Source organism: Leucoraja erinacea, chromosome 34, assembly GCF_028641065.1.
Source record: "Leucoraja erinacea ecotype New England chromosome 34, Leri_hhj_1, whole genome shotgun sequence".
In the NCBI taxonomy this organism is placed as follows: domain Eukaryota; kingdom Metazoa; phylum Chordata; class Chondrichthyes; order Rajiformes; family Rajidae; genus Leucoraja; species Leucoraja erinaceus.
This window is the reverse complement of record NC_073410.1, coordinates 1,345,428-1,367,321: the sequence shown is the minus strand read 5'-3', so window position 1 is coordinate 1,367,321 and position 21,894 is coordinate 1,345,428. Positions and strand designations below refer to the sequence as shown.

General features: G+C 45.0%; 1 protein-coding gene across 1 annotated transcript in view; it reads left to right on the top strand.

The window, feature by feature from the left end:
• The first annotated feature begins 3,394 nt into the window (after positions 1-3,394).
• wdfy4 (WDFY family member 4) overlaps positions 3,395-21,894 on the top strand; it is a 133,190-nt gene continuing 114,690 nt past the window's right edge. The window contains exons 1-10 of the mRNA XM_055661558.1: positions 3,395-3,916; positions 6,503-6,676; positions 7,720-7,840; positions 9,046-9,155; positions 12,657-12,809; positions 14,245-14,431; positions 15,231-15,420; positions 18,073-18,233; positions 19,464-19,916; positions 21,629-21,730. Of these exons, the coding sequence (XP_055517533.1) occupies positions 6,503-6,676; positions 7,720-7,840; positions 9,046-9,155; positions 12,657-12,809; positions 14,245-14,431; positions 15,231-15,420; positions 18,073-18,233; positions 19,464-19,916; positions 21,629-21,730 (1,651 nt within the window). The 5' untranslated portion in view covers positions 3,395-3,916. The remainder of the gene's footprint in view (positions 3,917-6,502; positions 6,677-7,719; positions 7,841-9,045; positions 9,156-12,656; positions 12,810-14,244; positions 14,432-15,230; positions 15,421-18,072; positions 18,234-19,463; positions 19,917-21,628; positions 21,731-21,894) is intronic.

Sequence of the window (21,894 nt, the reverse complement as noted above, 5' to 3'; positions counted from 1 at the left end):
GGGGGGGAATGGACACACCCTGCTCCAGGTGGTGACTCAAGTTATTAGTGTTTAAGAAGGAACTGTGCAGATGCTGGAAAATCGAAGGTGGACAAAAATGCTGGAGAAACTCAGCGGGTGCAGCAGCATCTATGGAGCGAAGGGAATAGGCAACGTTTCAAGCCGAAACCCTTGTCCAGTTTGCAAAGGGGTCTTTCATCCCACGTAATGTGAAGAAGGGTCTCGACCCGAAACGTCACCCATTCCTTCTCTCCAGAGACGCTGCCTGTCCCCACTGAGTTACTCCAGCATTTTGTGTCTCCCCATATTCCACCACTCACCCATAGCCCCCAACTGTGCAGGGGCATACCCCCCAGCACTACCCCCTACCCCTCACCCACCGCCTCTTACCTCCTCTTGCTTCAAGGACTTTAAAAAATAATGCAATTGCCCCTTCCTGTTCAGCTAAAAGGTTGCTGAAAGGACTGAGTGTCCCTCGATTGCAACTTTGTCGCAAGCTGGGCCAGCAAGGATTTTAGCTGCTAAATTTGTCTTAAACTTGAATTTCTAAAGTTAAAAATTATGAATAACTTGTAAAATATAACATCAATCTGAACAGACCACCACAGGACAATGGAGTAACTCAGTGGGGACAGGCAGCGTCTCTAGAGAGAATGGTGAGTAAGGTGGTGCAAACATTTTTAGCGTTATCGTGTATCGTTTTGGTGTAATTTCTGGATCACATGAAATATGATAGATAGATAGATAGATAGATAGATGACAAGAGTTTTATAGATAGATAGATAGATAGATAGATAGATAGATAGATAGATAGATAGATAGATAGAAAACAATTATAGAACTGAGCCTTTTTATTAGCAATGGCCATGCATCAATCAGGCATTAAACATGAATCATTGTTCAAAAGGAGTTGATGAAATTGGGAAAGATTATGACACTCTACACAATATAAGAGGATCAGAAAGCTGAGGTAGAGCCTATCTGTAATACTCTCAATGAGTTCTTGCTGCTCTAGATCTACATAATGTGTAGCACTACTCCAAACACTGTGCGGGCAACACATCAGCACAGCTGGTAGAGTTCCTGTCACACAGTACCAGAGACCCTGGTTCGGTCCTCTCCTCGGGTGCTGTCTGTGTGAAGTTCACACGTTCTCACTGTGATCACGTGGGTTTCCTCCGGGTGCTCCGGTTTCCTCTCGCATCCCAAAGACGTGCGGGTTCGTCGGTTAATTGGTCCTCTGTAAATTGCCCTTAGTGTGTGTGTGTGCAATGACTGGATGAGTGAGTGGAATAACAGAACTAGTGTGATGGTCAGTGTGGACTTGGTGGGTTTAAGGGCCTGTTTCCATGCTGTATCTCTAAAAATTGAAACCTAACATAGGGTTCAACTGGCCAGGGCTGCCTGACAGGATCATGTCTGTAGGTGACAACTGGTGCCTTTTCTGTGGAATGAGGTGGATAGGATGTAAAATAATTGCCTGATGATGTGGAAATGCATCAGTTGTAATGCTTTTGTGCAACCTCTGGTGCAAATCGATTGGATCCACGGGGAATTTAAAAAGGAACAAAGCTCTTTAGTTCCTCCTACATGTTGTTGTCAAAATAAGGTGATGGTTGCAAAAATATATCCCGGAAACAGAAGTGAAACTAGGGGCTGCTTTGGAGGAGCAGATGAATTGTAAGTCAGATGTAAACTGGTGTATATTTCTTTCTGAGTGATTCCTTTGGGAGTAATTCTCTCCCGGGTACGATCACATCTGCAAAACACAAAGTGGCGATGCTCCACAGATGCTGCCTGATTCTCCCAGTTACTCCAGCACTTTGTGTTTTACTCAGGATTCCAGCATCTGCAGTTCCTTGTGAAAAAAACAGGAACGGGGTACTTATTTTAGATGATCAGCCATGATCATATTGAATGGCAGTGCTGGTTCGAAGGGCCGAATGGCCTACTCCAGCACCTATTTTTCTATGTTTCTATAATATATAATAAATAAAAATCTATAATTAATAATGCCAACAGTGCATTACTGGTGCAAAAAACAGTCTTTTGTGCAACCAAATGTCTGGTTCACAGTTGAGGTTGGTGTTGTGTGGTGTACAAGAGTCTGATGGTTATTGAGAAGACATTGTTCTTCAACCTGGGTCAAATTGAAAGTATTTTTTCAGGCCCATTGTTTGGTTTTATAATCTTGGTTTAAAATTCATCCCTGCATCTCCAAACTCATCCAGGTTTTCTGCAGAATGACCTCCCATTTGTGGTATTTGTGAAACAATTTATCCAGGCCACGTGCATTTTGCACAACTGCGTTATCTACAAAGTTGCTTAAAATAAACTAACCACAGTTATTTGAGCTCCTGTTTTCCACTGAGTAGTTCATTTACTCAGCGATGAATTTTGTCCACAGTTCAGAACTCATTTGGACGTGCATTGTGCATTCAGTATGTGACATAAACTTTCCTTTCCTGGCCAATCTTTCCATCTCCGACACTTGTCATCCGGGGTGTTCGAGATTTAGCAGCCCAACATTGTTTGTTGCGATGGAACATTTATCCTCAATTCTTTTAAATTTATTTCTTCCTCATTATGTCCCTGGCCTCCAAGACAGGCTGACCTCCAAGTCACAGGTTCCGCTCCACTTGTTCTAAATAACTTCCTATTCCAAATAAAAGTGGCCTCGCCCCAATTTAGAACTTCCTTAGACTACTATTTTGTCCTTTTTTCAATACCAGCTGAAATATGATAATCATTTCCACACTGATACTCCTTGCACATTTGCCCCACTCACCTTAAATGCCCCTTACATATTGTTTCCCCTCTTCATCCACCTCCAATGCTGATGGGCACTTTTGCACTGGTACACAATTCAATCTCCTTCCCACTTTTAATGTTAAAAGGGAAAGTAATTAGCTTCAGCTTTGCTGCCCTGCTGTCTGCAATATAACTCCACGCATGGTGCAGGGAGGATTCACCTGGATGCAAGCAAGACTGGAGGCCTTTAGTTACAATTGGATACGCCAACCCCAGGAGAATGGGATTGAGAGGGGAAGATAGATCAGGCAGTGTAGACTTGGTGGGCTGAATGGCCTAATTCTGCAGCTATAACTTATGATATAGGCCTTGTACAGTTTAAATTGTCTCCATGGGCGGCACAAACCTCTTGAGCTAAAGGGACTGTTTCTCTGATAAATGTTCTATGTTCTAGAAAGGTCTATTTGTTCCATTGTGCCTGGGCACTGTTTTTTTTTAAAGAAGGGCCCACTTTGGCCCAGTTCCCAGCATTGATCTCCCTATGCTGCACCTTGCTCAGTTCCTAGTTTCACATTGCACTATTGAATCTGTTCTCAGGTAATGCATTCCTGATTACAACAACTAATTTTGTGTTTAAATTAAACTTCTAATTTCCAGCACGCATCCTAACTTAGTTTAGTTGCGTTCACTGCCACATGTACCGAGGTACAGCGAAAAGCTTTATTTTTGCTAGCCTTCCAGTCAAAGATACACGACCACGATCAAGCATCTATAGTGCACAGATACTATCTCTTGCTTTCATTTTTCTGTACTTGTTAATCTGGTTATTGTAAATCCCTGCCTGGGGCTAGAACACTTATTGCCATTCAGCCTCCATGGGGAATGGGGAGGGCACAATTAGAATGTTATTTTAACTCACACAACTTCTGCAAAGTTTTCTGATTTATTCAGGAAGGACAGCCCACATTTAATTCGCTTCTTCTTTTGTCAGCCACGTGACGTGAGTGTGCCTCGGTGGTGGAGGAGACGAGAGCAGTGTTCTTGTGCTTCGACATGGATTACACGGACTGTTTCGTGATTTGATGGGGGAGATGGAGGTGTTGGCGTTTGGCATCTAAACACTGCACACTACAGTGGAATTTGAATCGCCTGGCATCAGCGACAAGTAAGTTCCGATACTGAATACTGAAGAGAGACACAAAATGCTGGAGTAACTCAGTGGGACAGGCAGTGTCTCCTTCTCTCCAGAAGGGCCTGTTTCTACAGAGTGTATCTCTAAACTAACCTAAACTATGCTATGTTCTAAAACATGCAGAAGTGCTCACTTCAAAGGGTTAAAAGGAACTAAAACAGTACATTATTTTTCAGAACCCTGAAGAAGGGTCTCAACCCAAAACGTCACCTATTCCTTCTCTCCAGAGATGCTGCCTGTCCTGCTGTGTTACTCCAGCATTTTGTGTCTATCTTCGGTGTAAACCAGCATCTGCAGTTCTCTTCCTACACATACGTTCTGATAGTGTTCTTGCTGTTGTGACCCCTTTACACCGTGCACTGTACTTTGTGTGAGGAGGAATCTGTCACTTAACTGGACAATCGCTGTCCAGAAAGTGAATGGAATTTCAATATTGGACAAAATATCCTCTTGTTTATGTCTCCAACTGAAGTTGATGGGATCAGATTGTCTGTGTTGGATTCGGCTTAAATGTGGAAGAGAGGTCCAAGTTGCTGGGCTTGTGATGAATGGTGTGGAGGCAACTGCTTATAGAAGCACTAAAGCACGGTAGTTTGGGACTGGCCGTCGCTGCTTGTAGAGTATGTGGACCACAAGAGGCCATTCCCATTTCTCAATCATAGTCACACGGAACTGAAACAGGCCCTTCGGCCCAACTTGTCCATGCTGCCCAAGATGCCCCATCTGAGCTAGGTCCCATATAGAATAGAATAGAATAGAATGCCTTTTATTGTCATTCAAACAGACAAGGTTTGAACAAAATTTCATTCCTACAGTCATGACATTACAAAAAAAAAACCCCCAAGACACACACTTAACACAATTTACACACACATCCATCACAGTGAATCTCCAACAGCTCCTCACTGTGATGGAAGGCGAAAGCAGGCCCGTACGAAGCTTTTCAAAAAGGGGGGGTGGCATGAGGGGGGGTGCGGACGGGCCTGAATGGCGGGGCTGAGCGGGGGGGGGGGGGGGGGGGGGGGGTGAGCGGACGGGCCTGGGGGGGGGGCTGGGGGGGGGGGGGTGGGGGGCGGGCCTGAGGCGGGGGGGGGGGGGTTGCGGTGCGATTTTTTTATTACTCTAGGGGGACAAAAAGGGGGCTTCACACCCTCCGCACACCCCCCTTCAGACCCCCCATGAAAAGTCTTATCTGCCTGCTTATCCGTCGAAACCTTCCATATCTATGTATCTGGCCAAATGTCTTTTAAATGTTGTTATTTGACATGCCTCAACTACCTCCTCTGGCAGCTCATTCTATATACCCACCAACTCTGAGTAAAGAAAGTTGCCCCTCAGGTTCCAATTAAATCTTTCCCCCTCTCACCTTAAAGTTATGTCCTTGGGATCTTAATTCCCCTACCCTGTGTAGGAGCATGGCTCTGTGCATTCACCCTATCTATTCCCCTCGTGGTTTTGTGCATGACCCTATCTATTCCCCTCGCGGTTTTGTACACCTCAATAAGATCAGCCCTCATCCTCCTGCGCTCCAAAGAATAAAGTCCTAGCCTGCCCAACCTCTCCCCGTAGCTCAGGCCCCTCGTGGGCTGGCAACATCCTCGTAAATCTTCACTGGATTCATTCCTGCGTAATGACATCTTTCCTACAGCAGGGCGACCAAAACTAAACGCACAACATCGGATGCATGGTCTCCCTGCATAAGCTGGTGAACATCTGGGGAATCAGCCTGGTTTCCCCACTGCACTTAGAAGATGTGGTTTCCTGTTAGATCATCTCTTGCCAAGTTACATTGCAACAGTTTCCTAACCTGAGGGACACCGTTGTCAGTTGCTTCAAGTCGTGTAATAACAGCCAGCGGAAAATGAAACACAGAATTCATGAAGTGAGAAATAGACAGGGCTTGATACAGCCGGCCCTGTTGGCTGGGGTCATGTTGGCTCCCATTTTGTTCTCATAGTTTGGCTTTTCCTGTCTTCATTTCCTTTCTACCTCTCTCAACTCACAATGCTTACCCTTGTTTCCAACTTAACCAGATGCAACTAAGTTTAAAGTAGCTCTTTCTTCCCAATAACCCTTTCTGGCTTAATCCCTCCCTTCACCACCTCCAGTTTAAATTCCATTTGGAATATTTTGGAGGACCAAGAAACCAAAAACCAATTACCTGGCAAATACTATCTTCAGTCTGAAGAAGGGTCTCGACCTGAAACGTCACCCATTCCTTCTCTCCAGTGATGCTGCCTGGCCCACTGAGTTATTCCAGCATTCTGTGTCTACCTTCGATTTAAACCGGCATCTGCAGTTCTTTCCTAAGCAAATACCTTATTAAGAGGAACAGCATCCCACTTCCCATCAGAACTGCCCCCTCCATCGACTCCTTTAAGTCGAGACTAAAAACCCATCTGTACTCCCAAGCCTTTCTTGACGTCCTCTGAGCGAGGGCTATATGTATGTAGTTTGTTTGTGTATACTATTCTTGTACAAATGTAAAGCACTTTGGCCAATGAGAGTTGTTTTTTAAATGTGCTATATAAATAAATGTGACTTAACTTGTTACATCAGATGGAGAGGGATATGGAAAGACCAAAGCAGCATCTGGAAACCAAGGAACCAATGGACATCAAAGCCATGGAGACTCTGGAAAGGCAAATCTCTGATTACCTGCACTCACTCCCAGCTCTCACAGAGGAAGAGAAACAGAAGTCATGGAACAACCTCATCTCCCTCTTCCTCCAGGTACATGATCTCTGTGCATTCTCTTTCTGTAGCCCTGCTCAGTTGGGATTGAGGGCCAACATAAGAGGACATATTTAGAGTCATAGAATCCTATAGCATGGAAACAGGCCCATCATACCCAGGCCAACCAAGATGCCCCATCCAAGCCGGTTCCATTTGCCCGCATTTGATGCCACTAAATAAGTAATAGTATCTATAGTAAAGCAGAGCAGCATAATAGAGGACGACAACTTGGCAGAGAGTCAGCACTCAATGGACAAACTCACACCCTGTAATGGAAGCCAGAGGGAAGGTTAGACAATAGACAATAGGTGCAGGAGTAGGCCTTCGAGCCAACACCGCCATTCAATGTGATCATGGCTGATCATCCCCAATCAGTACCCAGTTCCTGTCTTCTCCCCATATCCCCTGACTCCGCTATCTTTAAGAGCCCCATCTAGCTCTCTCTTGAAAGTATCCAGAGAACCGGCCTCCACCGCCCTCTGAGGCAGTGAATTCCACAGACTCACCACTCTCTGTGTGAAAAAGTGTTTCCTCATCTCCATTCTAAATGGCTTACACCTTATTCTTAAAACTGTGGCCCCTGGTTCTGGGCTCCCCCAACATCGGAAGTTAACTCATAGTCATTGAATGCATCAGGTCTTTCATGATGCTTTAGATTGGAACTATTGGCAGCTGGGGAGAGGGGAACACAATAATGAACAAAGTACAGGAGGAACTCAGCAGGTCAGGCAGCATCTGTGGAGGGAATGGACACATGGTGTTTTGGATTTGGAGTCTTCCTCAGATTCAACCCAAAATGTCCGCTTCCCTCCGCAGATGCTGCTGAACCCGCTGAGTTTCTTCCAGCACTTTTGTTCTTTGCTCAAGATTCGGGTATCTGCAGCTTTTGTGTGGCGACCATTATCTGACAAAGTGCAGACTATTTTCAGGAACCCACTAAACCATTGCACAGAGTTTGTTGGCTCTGTTGAAAGACACTGTGTGCTGAGCTCACTCACTGAGATGTTACATAATCCTTTGCACTTTATTTCACGCCACAGATTTTTGACAATGTCTCAACTAATTGGATGGTGAGGTTCCCAAGCATCCTCCCGTTCTCCACGGAAGCTTCCAGAATGTTGGTGCAATCTATCAACAAGAAGCTTGCTGAAAGATCAGGAGGTAACACAAATGATGAATACGCCTGTAGTTATCGAAGTTTCACTGATTCATGGATTATTTATGTGTTGTGTTTGCCAGGGACAAATGTTAATGCTTTGTTCACCCATGGGGTAAGATGCAAGCAGGCGTGCTTGTAGATATCTCCACCTATAACTCTGCAATTTGCTCCCCAAACATCCTTCCCTCCACAGATGCTGCCTGACCCGCTGGGTTACTCCAACACTTTGTGTCCGTCCGTCTTTGGTATAAACCAGCATCTGCAGTTCTCTCCGTATCATTTACTCCTTCAAAATTGCCATCCTCGACCAAGTTTCAGGACACCTGCCTGAATATGTTTTTACCTGTCATGGTATGAAATGTTGTGTGAGGATTGCTCCTGTGAAGGGAATTAGGGCATTTGATGTCAATTAAATACACCGTATGAATCAGAGGATCATAGAAAGGTTTTGGCATGGAAAGAGGCCATTCAGCCCCTCGTGCGTGTGCAAGTCAGCAGAGAGCACACTAGACTAACGTTGACTTCCAGTAACAGATCCACAGTCCTGAAGGTCTTGGCACCCTGGTCACTGCAGCACAGTGGTGCAGTTGGCAGAACCACTCCTTAACAGCACTAGATACCAGGATTCGATCCTCTCAGTTGCTTTCTGTGTGGAGTATGTATGTTCTCCCTGTGACCACGTGGGTTTACTCTGGGTGCTCCGGTTTCATCCCTCATCCCAAAAAAGTGTGGGCTTGTAGATTAATTGCCTCTGTAAATTTCCCTTAGTATGTAGGGAGTGGATGAGAAAGTGGGATGACTTAGAACTAGCGTGAATGGGCGATCGATGGTCGGCGTGGACTCGTTGGGCCAAAGTGCCAGTTTCCACGCTGTATCACTCAATCTATAAATCTTCCTAAGGTTTCTTCATGCCTCATGCCTTTTATCTACTGCACAGAATTGTCTTCCTAGCTTCAAGGATCTATGTTCATGAACTCCATGGTCTTTCCTTTCCCCCCGATTCACTCAGTATTCCAACATTTGCCGCTTTTTACTTTGTATGTGTGAGATTCCTTGTTAAGCCAAGAAAATTCATTAAGCCTCTCCTTCCTGTTTAATAAGTTGTTTCCAAAGCATACTGAATTTAGAAGATTTTCATTCAAGTGGTTTATTACTTAATAAAATTAAAATTCTGAGTAAAATGGAGTTGATGCTGTTTTTACGACAGGTGAGGCAGCTGTCAATGTAGAGACATATCTCCGATGGAAACAAGATGAAGGTGACGGTGAAGGGTGGAAGTTACTGCGAACAGTACACCTTTTATCAACAGTGGACTCAGTAAGTGGAAGAGTGAACTGACAACCATAAGCTTATTCAATCTGTATATAATAGCTTTGATAGTTATATGGATGGGAAGGGAATGGAGGGTTATGGTCTGAGCGCAGGTATATGGGACTAGGGGAGATTATGTGTTCGGCACGGACTAGAAGGGTCAAGATGGCCTGTTTCCGTGCTGTAATTGTTATATGGTTATATGGTTATAATACAGGGAAGTAGGTTTAGAAATACACTTTAGACGGTTCCCGTTGGATTAGAATGTCAATGGGCAATTAGGGTCTGGCCATTCCCTCCACAGATGCTGCCTGATCCATTCAGTTCCTCCAGCACTTTGTGTTTTGCTCAAGATTCCTTGTGAATTCCTTGTGTCTCCAAGATGCCATGTATTTCTCCCGTATATATCCAATGTACACAAAAATGGCCGTGTACCTTCGCCCATGTGCCTTCGATTTTCCAGCACCTGCAGTTCCTTCTTGAACACTATATCCAATAGGTCACTTGGTTTTGCCCGATGACCTAGTTCACTGAAGGATAGCAGGACATTGTTTGCAGAGTGGAGAATCTCAAGCCTTAAACTGGCAATCCCAACCCGAAACATCGCCTGTCCATGTTCTCTGGTGATGCTGCCTGTCATGCTGAGTTACTCCAACACTCTGTGTCTTTCCTTAAACTAACAATATGGCCTTTCAAGTGTTCAGCTGTGGTTTTGGTCATTTTCAATCAGAAAACTCTGGAGTAACGTTCTACACCAGAGGTGGCCGTAAAACCTACAGTAACCTCATCGATGCTGTTTTGAGCGAGTGGTGAACTCCTTGAAGGCTGACTTCCCATCCATTGACTCCATCTACACTTCATTCTGCCTGGGAAAAGCAGCTGACACAATCAAACCTCGGTCATTAATTCTTCTACCGCTCCCATCAGGCAGAAGGTACAGAAGGTTGAAAGCGTGCACCACCAGACTCAGGAACAGCTTCTTCCCCTCTGTTATCAGGCTTCTGAACGGTCCTTCCATAAGCTAGGGTACTGTCCGATTCACCTCTACCCCATTGTGGACATTGGACTTTGTCTGTGGAACTGATGCACTACAATGCTGAGAACTATATTCTGCAATCTGTATCTTCCCCTTTGCTCTACCTGTTGTACTGGAGTTTGACTTGATTGTTTTCATTTACATTTTCATATCTGATTGGATAGCGTGCCTAATACATGTGGCAATCTAAACCTAAACCTAACATGAACCTGAGCCAATGTTTTCACCCTCAGATCATAAGCACGAGCCCACAAAAACAGGAGCAGGATTAATCAGGCGGCTGCTCAAATTTGTTTGGTTCTTCTCTAAACATAGAAACATAGACAATAGGTGCAGGAGTAGGCCATTCTGCCCTTCGAGCCTGCACCGCCATTCAATATGATCATGGCTGATCATCCAACTCAGTATCCCGTACCTGCCTTCTCTCCGTACCCTCTGATCCCCTTAGCCACAAGGGCCACATCTAACTCCCTCTTAAATATAGCCAATGAACTGGCCTCGACTACCCTCTGCGGCAGAGAGTTCCAGAGATTCACCACTCTCTGTGTGAAAAAAGTTCTTCTCATCTCGGTTTTAAAGGATTTCCCCCGTATCCTTAAGCTGTGACCCCTTGTCCTGGACTTCCCCAACATCGGGAACAATCTTCCTGCATCTAGCCTGTCCAACCCCTTAAGAATTTTGTAAGTAAAATCATACAAAGTAGAACAGTACAGCACAGGGATAGGCCCTTCAGCCCACGATGCCTGTGCTTGAACATGAAGTTAAACTAACCTTGTCCCTGACATGTGTAGGATAGTGTATGCGTGCGGGGATCGCTGGTCGGCGCGGACTCGATGGGCCGAAGGGTCTGTTTCCGTGCTGTATCTCTAAACTAAAGTAGTGAATCAAACCACAGTGGAGGTGTCAAAGAGGGGGGATGATGTCACACCACATCCGTTTGCAAAATTAAGAAATCCATGTCAGGAAATAAAATAACTTCAGAGGGTGAAGTTGGATCAAACGTGTGGCAGGACCATCGACCCTGTTAGTGCAAGGCTGGCTGTTGCATTTAACACAATCAAATATTCTTAATTGTCATGTGTTTAAGAAGGAACTGCAGATGCCGGAAAATCGAAGGTACACAAAAATGCTGGAGAAACTCAGCGGTTGCAGCAGCATCTATGGAGCGAAGGAAATAGGCAACGTTTCGGGACGAAACCCGGAAGGAAATAGGCAACGTTTCGGGCCGAAACCCTTCCGGGTTTCGTCCCGAAACGTTGCCTATTTCCTTCGCTCCATAGATGCTGCTGCACCCGCTGAGTTTCTCCAGCATTTTTGTGAATCTTCATTGTCAAATGAGTGGCATTTCTGGCTTCAGGTTCGACCCTTGTAGCTTTTTGCTCCTGCCACAAACGTGCCATCTGTTTTGTTTGAATGTAAGACATGTTACCAGTCAGCAGGAGGTGCTGGAAGCTCATGTTTGTTACACACAAGTGCTCAGATGCAGCGGCTGCCTGTTCCACTAAAGCAGTGTATGGAGGATTCTGCATGCCAGCCTTCACTTGGAACATGGCATGTGTTGAGGGAGCCAGGCTGTAGGAGTTTTAGTTTTGGAGATACAGCGTGCAAACAGGCCCCCCGGCCCACCGAGTCCATGCCGACCTACACTAGTTCTAGTAGAAATAGACCAACAAAATATTGTAATGAAGTGTAATCTTAATCTGTAAATCCTGATCCAGAATTTTTTTTAATTTTTATTTCTGACTTCCATCATTTGTAATAATAGACAATAGACAATGGGTGCAGGAGTAGGCCATTCGGCCCTTCGAGCCATTCAATGTGATCGTGGCTGATCATCCACAATCAGTACCCCGTTCCTGCCTCCTCCCCATATCCCCTGACTCTGCTATTTTTAAGAGCCCTATCTAGCTCTCTCTTGAAAGCATCCAGAGAACCGGCCTCCACCGCCCTCTGCGGCAGAGAATTCCACACTCACCACTCTCTGTGAGAAAAAGTGTTTCCTCGTCTCCGTTCTAAATGGCTTACCGCTTATTCTTAAACTGTGGCCCCTGGTTCTGGACTCCCCCAACATCGGGAACATGTTTCCTGCCTCTAGCATGTCCAAACCCTTAACAATCTTATATGTTTCAATTAGATAGCCTCTCATCCTTCTAAACTCCAGAGTGTACAAGCCCAGCTGCTCCATTCTCTCAGCATATGACAGTCCCGACATCCCAGGAATTAACCTTGTAAACCTACGCTGCACTCCTTCAATAGCAAGAATGTCCTTCCTCAAATTAGGGGACCAAAACTGCACACAATACTCCAGGTGTGGTCTCACTAGGACTCTGTACAACTGCAGAAGGACCTCTTTGCTCCTATAATTTGAGTCCACAGTATATGTCCAGTGATTAACAATAACATGAATGCTGTTTTCTTTACCCATGGTTGTATCCGAAATAAACCGGTCCTATTTTCTACCTTGCTTCCAGGAAACACTGAAAAACATGGTGAATACGGGACTTCCCTTAGTTCTTCTAAAATGCATACATCTCTTCTTTACTTTTTCCCCTGAAAATGATGCTGAGATACGGGAAGAGAAAGCCCAAGACAAGAGTACGGGTTTCCAAGAAACCATAACACATGTAAGTTGATGCTTCGAGACAGAAGAGACTACAGATGATGGAGGCTTGGGGAAAGTCTCAGCAGGCCAGGCAGCATCTGTAGAGGAACAGATATATTTTCTTAATTCTAAGAGATCACTTCAAAATCATTGAAGAAATATACACCTTTCCATCAGATTATAACCCCCAACCCCACACACCGATTATTCAGCACTGACGGAGAGATGTCATCTGTCCATACCTTCCGCAGATGCTGCCTGACCTATTGAGTTTTTCCACAACTTTGTGTTTCATGCAATTAAATGTGTGTGTCAGAGTTTTCAGTAATTCCAACCCTGGAAAATCCTAGAAACATAGGAACATAGAAAATAGGTGCAGGAGTAGAGGCCATTCGGCCCTTCAAGCCTGCACCATTCGCCATTCAATATGATCATGGCTGATCATCCAACTCAGTATCCTGTACCTGCCTCCTCTCCATACCCCCTGATTCCTTTAGCCACAAGGGCCACATCTAATCATCCCATGAACTAAGTCAGTGAAGGTGTTCAACATGGACTGACTACTGCAGGAGTTTAAAGGATGGCTTAGATGAAGTGCTCGAACTAATACTGTGCAGTATTAGCAGGCTGCACAGTAAAGAAACAGGCCCTTCAGCCCAACTCCTCCATGCTGGTCAAGTTTCCAGATCGAGACATTCGGACACTTAGATAGAGACACACAGCCCAACATAGCACATCTACACTGGTCAAACCTGTCTGCGTTTGGCCCATAAATCTCCTAGTAATTAAACGGATAATTAAAAGGGCATAAAAGCTAACATTCTAAAACATTGAATATATTATTTTAAACTTTGTCAAGGTGGCGAGACGCTCAACTGGTGCGTTCTGTCACAATAATAAAAAAAACACTGCTCTCTAGTAATGATGCCTCCATCAATGTATCCCCCTCCCCAACGCCCCCTCCCCCCCCCCCCCCCCCCCCCCCCCCCCTCCCCCCCCCCAACACTTCTGTTTTGGTTTTGTGTCCAATCAATTTTTAATTTAATAAGATAATCATTAAAAACTAGATAATCAGCAGAGGTTAAAAATTCTTCTCCTTTTGTGTCCACCTCCCATGTTACAAATGTTTGCCTCGATGTTATCATCCGTCCTGAAAAGGACGCAAGCTTCCGGCGACAATCAGCGGGAGCCATCACTTGTCGCAGTAGATGATGGTGGTAGCAGAATTAGTCGAGATCTCCCAGTTTCCTGCCCCACGGCGTGGAAGCTTCTGCTATGGGGCCAGGTTAAATATTGGTTTTGGCCCGAAACGTTACCTATCTCCTTCGCTCCATAGATGCTGCTGCACACACTGAGTTTCTCCAGCATTTTTGTCTACCTTAAATATTAAATATATTGTTTAATATATTTTACATCAATATTTCTACTAACTGTTGGACTGGTCTCTCTGTCCTCAGGTGATGGTAAACCTGTGCACACAGATGTCGGCTGTGGAGGCAATGATACAGAATGATGATCTTGGAAATCTCATTGTGACGGTGGTCTCCCAATGGGACCTGTGTTCTTCCTGGAGAAAGTACACTGCTCATGTGCTACGGGCTGTCTCAAAGACCCCCACGGAAAATACCGTCAGGTACCTCCATGGTGGGTATCAGCCCGTGTTCTGCACTTTTTCTCCTGAATTTATTCCACAGATAAAAATTGCAGTTCGAAAGTTTAGTTTAGTTTAGTTTAGAGATACAGCATGGGATCAGGCCCTTCAGCCCATCGAATCTGTGTTGACCAGTGATCAATCCTGTACACTAGGAAACTCGCATGTCATTGGGATGTGGCAGGAAACTGGAGCACCCGGAGAAAACCCATGTTGGCCACAGAGAGAACGTGCAAACTCCTCACAGACAGCACCTGTGGTCAGGATCAAACCTGGGTCTCTGGCGCAACTCCACCGCTGAGCCACTATCCTAAAGTATAATTGTGCATCTGTTATATCTAATTGTTATCCAGCAGGAGAGGCTGGATGAGATTGGATTGCTTGTTCTGGAATGCCAGGGGTTGAGGGGAGAGATCTGAGAGAAGTATATTAAATTATGAGGGGCATGGATAGGGTAGACAGTTAGAACCTTCTTCCCAGCATAGAAAAATTGAATACTAAACAGCAGAGCTTTAAGGGGTGAGAGGCAAAGTTTATAGGAGGTGTGTGAGGCAGGATTGTTACCCAGAGGGTGGCGAGTGTCTAGAACGAGCTGCCAGTGGTGGTTGTGGAGGCAGATACGATAGTGGTGTTTCAGAAACCCCTTGGCATGGAATGGAAGGATATGGCTTACGTGCAGGGAGATGAGAATTGGTCTTGGTGTCATGTTTAGCCCAGATATTGTGGGCTGAAGGGCCTGTTGTGCTGTACTGTACCATGTTTATGTTCTATGTTCCATGTATTTGTTTACAGACAACAGCTATATGAAGTGCTGCATTGAAAGTTTATCGGCGATGGCAGGCAGATCTTCCGTCTATGTGGCAGCTCAAGCAGCAGTCAATGTCTTCTGTTTTGTGAACGATTCATATCGGGTTTCTGGAGAGTTGCTCGCTGACTTTGAAAAGAATGAGGGATACGAACTGCTGACTATGCTGCTGCTTGGGCAAGTACAATCATGTATTGAAGCTCGGAGCCGGGTTGGCGTGAAAAATTAGTATGGGTGCCATTGATTAGTACGGGTGTCAGGAGTTATGGGGAGAAGGCAGGAGAAAGGGATTAAGGAGAATCCCTCCCCCCTTCCCAACCCCCCCAATCTTTGCACATCCCCAATCCTTTCCACATCATCACTTTAATTTCATGTTTCATGTATTTTCTGTTTTATGACTGTTGGCAGATCAATTTCCCTCCTGGGATGAATAAAGTTCGTATCGTATCGTACGGGGGAAAGATAGACCAGCCATAGAATAGAATAGAATAGAATATTATTTTATTGTCATTCAAACAGACAAGGTTCAAATGAAATTTAATTCCTGCAGTCATTATATTACAAAAAAAACCAAGACGCACACTTAACACAATTTACACCAACATCCATCACAGTGAATCTTCAACACTTCCTCATTGTGATGGAAGGCAAGTCTCATTTCTTCCATAGAAACATAGAAATTAGGTGCAGGAGTAGGCCATTCAGCCCTTCGAGCCTGCACCGCCATTCAATATGATCATGGCTGATCATCCAACTCAGTATCCTGTACCTGCCTTCCCTCCATACCCTCTGATCCCCTTAGCCACAAGGGCCACATCTAACTCCCTCTTAAATTTGGCCAATGAACTGGCCTCGACTACCCTCTGCGGCAGAGAGTTCCAGAGATTCACCACTCTCTGTGTGAAAAAAGTTCTTCTCATCTCGGTTTTAAAGGATTTCCCCTTTATCCTCAAGCTGTGACCCCTTGTCCTGGACTTCCCTAACAACGGGAACAATCTTCCTGCATCTAGCCTGTCCAACCCCTTAAGAATTTTGTAAGTTTCTATAAGATCCCCTCTCAATCTCCTAAATTCTTGAGAGTATAAACCAAGTCTATCCAGTCTTTCTTCATAAGACAGTCCTGACATCCCAGGAATCAGTCTGGTGAACCGTCTCTGCACTCCCTCTATGGCAATAATGTCCTTCCTCAGTTTTGGAGACAAAAACTGTACGCAATACTCCAGGTGTGGTCTCACCAAGACCCTGTACAACTGCAGTAGAACCTCCCTGCTCCTATACTCAAATCCTTTTGCTATGAAAGCTAACACACCATTCGCTTTCTTCCCGTTGTTCTTCTCCCGTGGTCCAGCAGTCCAACTGCCGTGTCGAGGCAACTGGGGCTCACAATGTTAAAGCCCCCGGCGAATGAATGGCGGAGTAGACTTGATGGGCCGAATGGCCTAATTCTGATCCTATCACGATAGTAACATCAGAGCTCCACTTTAAATGGAAACGCAAGGAACTTCAGGCGCTGGAATCTTTCATAGAACGCAAAGTGCTGGAGTGGCTTAGAGGATCAGGCAGCATCTGTGGAGGACATGGAGAACACTTCTCTTTCTTCTTGGGTGGGAGATTGCAACCTTCACGTGGTCCGCGCTGTTCCGACAAATGCAATCAACCCGGCGTGCACAATCAAATAAGATCAAGTTGAATAAGTTGCCCTACAACTTTAGGCTGTGCACGCCTTACACAAGAAGAAGCAGAAGAAGGAATATGTACCAGGAACAATAAAATCCTTACTTGTTGTAGTTTTACAGGCCCATTAACAAAACAAATAAAGATCCAATTATCAATTATTACAATAAACTGAAGAAGTGTCTCGACCCGAAACGTCACCTATTCCTTTTCTCCAAAGATGTTGCCTGAGCCACTGAGTTACTCCAGCTTTTTGTGTCTATCTTCGGTTTAAACCAGCATCTGCAGTTCCTTCCTACACACAAACTAAGCATAAAATGGGGCAACTTAACATGTTTTCACTTCCCTGTTCTCAGTTTGTTGTCTGTTGAGTCACATCTCGTTGCGTTCATCCAGAAACCTTTCAGATGTGACGATGGATTTCACACCCATCATCCTTTCTTGGCATAGTATCGGTTAGTTGAGAGATACAGTGAGGAAGCAGGCCCTTCAACCCACTGAGTCCCTGCTGACCAACAATCAACTATTCTCACACTAGGGGCAATGTACAGAAGCCAATTCAGCTACAAACCTGCACGTGCTTGGAATGTGGGAGGAAACCGGACCACCTGGAGAAAATCTACGCGGTCACAGAGAGAGCGTGCAAACTCCACACAGACAGTACCCGAGGTCAGGATTGAACCTGGGTCTGTGGGGCGGTGAGACAGCAGCTCTACCCGCTGTGCCCCTCATCGACAGACCCTATCCAAAATATCTTTTACTACTTCTCGGTTCATTTTTGTCTATTGAAATAATTGTCAGTCCTCAATTAAACCAGGATTAACACAGTGGCAACTAGCAAAACCGCTACCACATGACCCAGGTTCAATCCTGACCTCCGATGCTGTCTGTGTGGAGTTTGAACGTTCGCCCTGTGACCGCGTGGCATTTTGCTCCTTGTGCTCCGGATCCTGCTCACATTCCAAAGACTTGCAGGTTTGTAGGTTAATTGCCCCTGGAGTGTGGATGAGTGGTAGAATCAGGATGGTTGTCGGTGGGAATGTGGTCAGGGTGGGGAAGGATTGGGGATAAACGGATGTTTGCTGGTTACCGCAGATATAAGGGCCTGTTTCTGCGCTGCATCTCTTAGCCACTTAAACCACCTTCCCTCTTCAGGTTTGATAAAGAACTAGAAAAGGACGAAGAGAAGTCTTTGGAAGAACTAGTTGACTTTTTGAGTTCACTCACGACCTATGGAGAGAAGGAACTAAAGGTGATGCCCTCTGTTACAGGCTCACAGTTCCCAGGATTTCAGTTTCAACAACCACCAAAGTCAGGTAATTGCGATATCACTTTCAGTTTGGTAGCTGTCATGAGTGTTACCCATTGATTGCAACTGTACAGTTCTGACATTGTGTTGAAACATATAACATTGAAACATAGGCAATAGGTGCAGGAGTAGGCCATTAGAAACATATAACTTATAACAGACTGAAGAAGGGTTTCGGCCCAAAACTTTGCCTATTTCCTTCGCTCCATAGATGCTGCTGCACCCGCTGAGTTTCTCCAGTATTTTTGTGTACCTTCGATTTTACAGCATCTGCAGTTCCTTCTTTAACATTCTTAAAGGGATTGGACAGGCTAGAGGCAGGAAAATATGTTCCCCATGTTGGGGGAGTCCAGAACCAGGGGCCACACACAGTTTAGGAATAAGGGGTTGGCCATTTAGGACTGAGATGCGGAAAAACCTTTTCACCCAGAGAGTTGTGAATCTGTGGAATTCTCTGCCACAGAAGGAAGTGGAGGGCGATTCACTGGATGTATTCAAGAGAGAGTTGGGATTTAGCTCTTTGGGCTAATGGAATCAAGGGATATGGCGAGAAAGCAGGAACGGAGCACTGATTTTAGATGATCAGCCATGATCATATTGAATGGCGGTGCTGGGTCAAAGGGCTGAATGGCCTACTCCTGCACCTATTGTCTATGTTTCTATGTTTCTGTGGAACTTCTTGATTTTACTTGGCCTCAGGATGTCCCAACATTCTCTGGTATATGGTTTTGACAATCTGTGGGCCTGACTCAAGGGCCTGAGCTACAGGGAGAGGTTGAACAGGCGAGGACTGTATTCCTTGGAGCACAAGAGAATGAGGGATGATCTTATAGAGGTGTATAAAATCATGAGAGGAATAGATCGGGAAAATGCACAGTCTCTTGCCCAGAGTAGGGGAATGGAGAACCAGACAACATAGGGTTAAGGTGAGGGGGGAAAGATTTAATAGGAACCTGAGAGTTAACTTTTTTACACAAAAGATAGTGGGTATATGGAACGAGTTGCCGGAGGAGGTAGTTGAGGCAGGTACTATTGCAATATTTAAGAAACAATTAGCCAATTAAATGTTTATGTGACATTTGGACAGGTACAATAACAGGATTGGTTTAAAGGGATATGGGCTGGTGGGACTAGTGTTGGTCGGCATGAACAAGTAGGGCCGAAAGGCCTGTTTCCACACTGTATGACTCAAGGACTCTCCATGACTCTAACCTATCCCTTCTGTTTCAACCTGTAGGTACAACAGTGAAAAACCTCCAGGCTTTCAAAGTTTTGCAAACAGTTTTTCTAAATTCTAATTGTTCCCACGTCTCATCAATCGTCCTGGATCGAATCCGAAAGATCTGGATCTGGAACAAAGCCAATTTCTTCCTTCTCGAATGGACGCAGCAAGTATTCTTTCAGTTTGCTGAGGCCATATACCTTAAGTCCGAGGCCGTGCAGACTCAGTACTTTCAAATGCTGCGTTTTGTGGTGTTCGATCTGTCCTACATACCCCATGATGTATTTTCAAGAGTTCAGGCGGTCATTCGAGAGAACCTCTCTCCAGTGTGTGCCTTGCTGGCTCTGGAATGTGTCCTGGACATTTGCAAGTTTGACCCTCTCCTCTCCATCGTGTTCCGGGAAACTCGCCTGCTGGAGATGCTCCTCACGCAGCTTCAACGGCAGGGAAAGATGCTGAGGAAAGCAGGTGAGTGTGGGCCCCACCGCCAACTTCCATAACATCATGGCCCCAACACTCACACACATCCATCTTGGACATTAGTTTCACAACACGGCACTGTGGTGCAGCGGTAGAGTTAGAAACATAGAAATTAGGTGCAGGAGTAGGCCATTCGGCCCTTCGAGCCTGCACCGCCATTCAATATGATCATGGCTGATCATCCAACTCAGTATCCTGTACCTGCCTTCTCTCCATACCCCCTGATCCCTTTAGCCACAAGGACCACATCTAACTCCCTCTTAAATATAGCCAATGAACTGGCCTCAACTACCTCTGTGGCAGAGAGTTCCAGAGATTCACCACTCTCTGTGTGAAAAAAGTTCTCTCATCTCGGTTTTAAAGGATTTCCCCCTTATCCTTAAGCTGTGACCCCTTGTCCTGGACTTCCCTAACATCGGGAACAATCTTCCTGCATCTAGCCTGTCAAACCCCTTAAGAAGTTTGTAAGTTGCTGCCCTACAGCGCCAGAGACCCGTCGTGTTCAATCCTGGCCTTTGGTGCTGTCTGTGTGGAGTTTGCACGTTCTCCTCGTGATCTTCAATTTCCTCCCACATTTCCACAGACGTGCGGGTTTGTAGCTCCATTGGCTTCTGTAAATTGTTCCCTAGCAGGTAGGATAGAACTAGTGTACAGGGTGATCATTGGTCTGCCTGGACTCAGTGGGCCGAATGGCCTGTTTCCACGCTGCGTCTCTGAATTAACCAAAGCCTCGTCTTGCTATTGGACATTATTAGTAATTAGGTTGATAAAAGAACCTGGTTGTTTCAAGTTCAGAGTCAGTGAGGTTGGTTGCAAGTCCGATCTCAGTTCTAGGTTTACATCCATAATCCTCCCGTCTGGATTTTGGTAGGCATTGAATTTTCTCTTCAGATACTTAGAATCATAGAGTCTCACAGCACGGAAACAGGCCCTTCAGCCCAACTGTAGCTTTAGATTTATTCTGTCACATTTACCGAGGTACAATGAAAAGCTTTGATTTGCACGATATATACACGATACGTAAAAATAATCAGTTGAAAGGCAAACACAATAGATAGCGTTTGAACTGATTGTATCTATGTAAGGTATCATCTAAGCTGACTAAGATGTCCATGTATGCTGGTCCCATTCTACTGCATTTGGCCCATATCCCTCGATACTTACTAGAAGATGGATATCTGCAGGGCAGGGTTGTTGATGTGCCTCCAGAATTGATCAAAAATAATAGCACTAAAAAATAATACTAGTTTTTCATGTTCATAAATTATAGGAGCAGAATTAGACCATTCGGCCCATCAACTCTACTCCGCCATTTAATCATGGCTGATCTATCTCTCCCTCTCGACCACATTCTCCTGACTTCTCCCCATAACCTCTGACACCCGTACTAATCAAGAATCTGTTGATCTCAGCCTTAAAAATATCCGTTGACTTGGCCTCCACAGTCTTCTCTGGCAATGAATGTAAAAAATAGGGGAGAAAGATTTATTTATCTATTGTTTTGGCATTTGGATGGATCTGTTGGGTGAGCAGAGATAAAGCAGTCTATATAAAGAAAGGTTCAGAAATTCATCGAACGACAGTACACACCTCCATCACCAGAATTACTGTTCTTTTAATTTGTTTTATTCAATAGCCAAGGATTCTTAATTGCTGTTTTTAATTTTTTTTCACGTATTTATTTCCTGTCCAAACTTCAGGGAAGAGAGGACCTTCAGATGAACAACAACACCAGAAAGAGGCCTTAAGTTTGATGTTGAAAGTTGTGGCGGTTATGCTCCAAGGCTCCGTGAAAAACATTGGTAAGTCCCTGGATCTGGAGCCACACTGCCCATCGGAGAGCCAACGGGTCGATTCATGCTTTATCTCACCTTTTCCTGAATTGTTTTGTCTTTGCTTCATCAGTTCATCAGTTCTCAAGTCAAGTCAAGTTTACTTGTCACATACACATACGAGATGTGCAGTG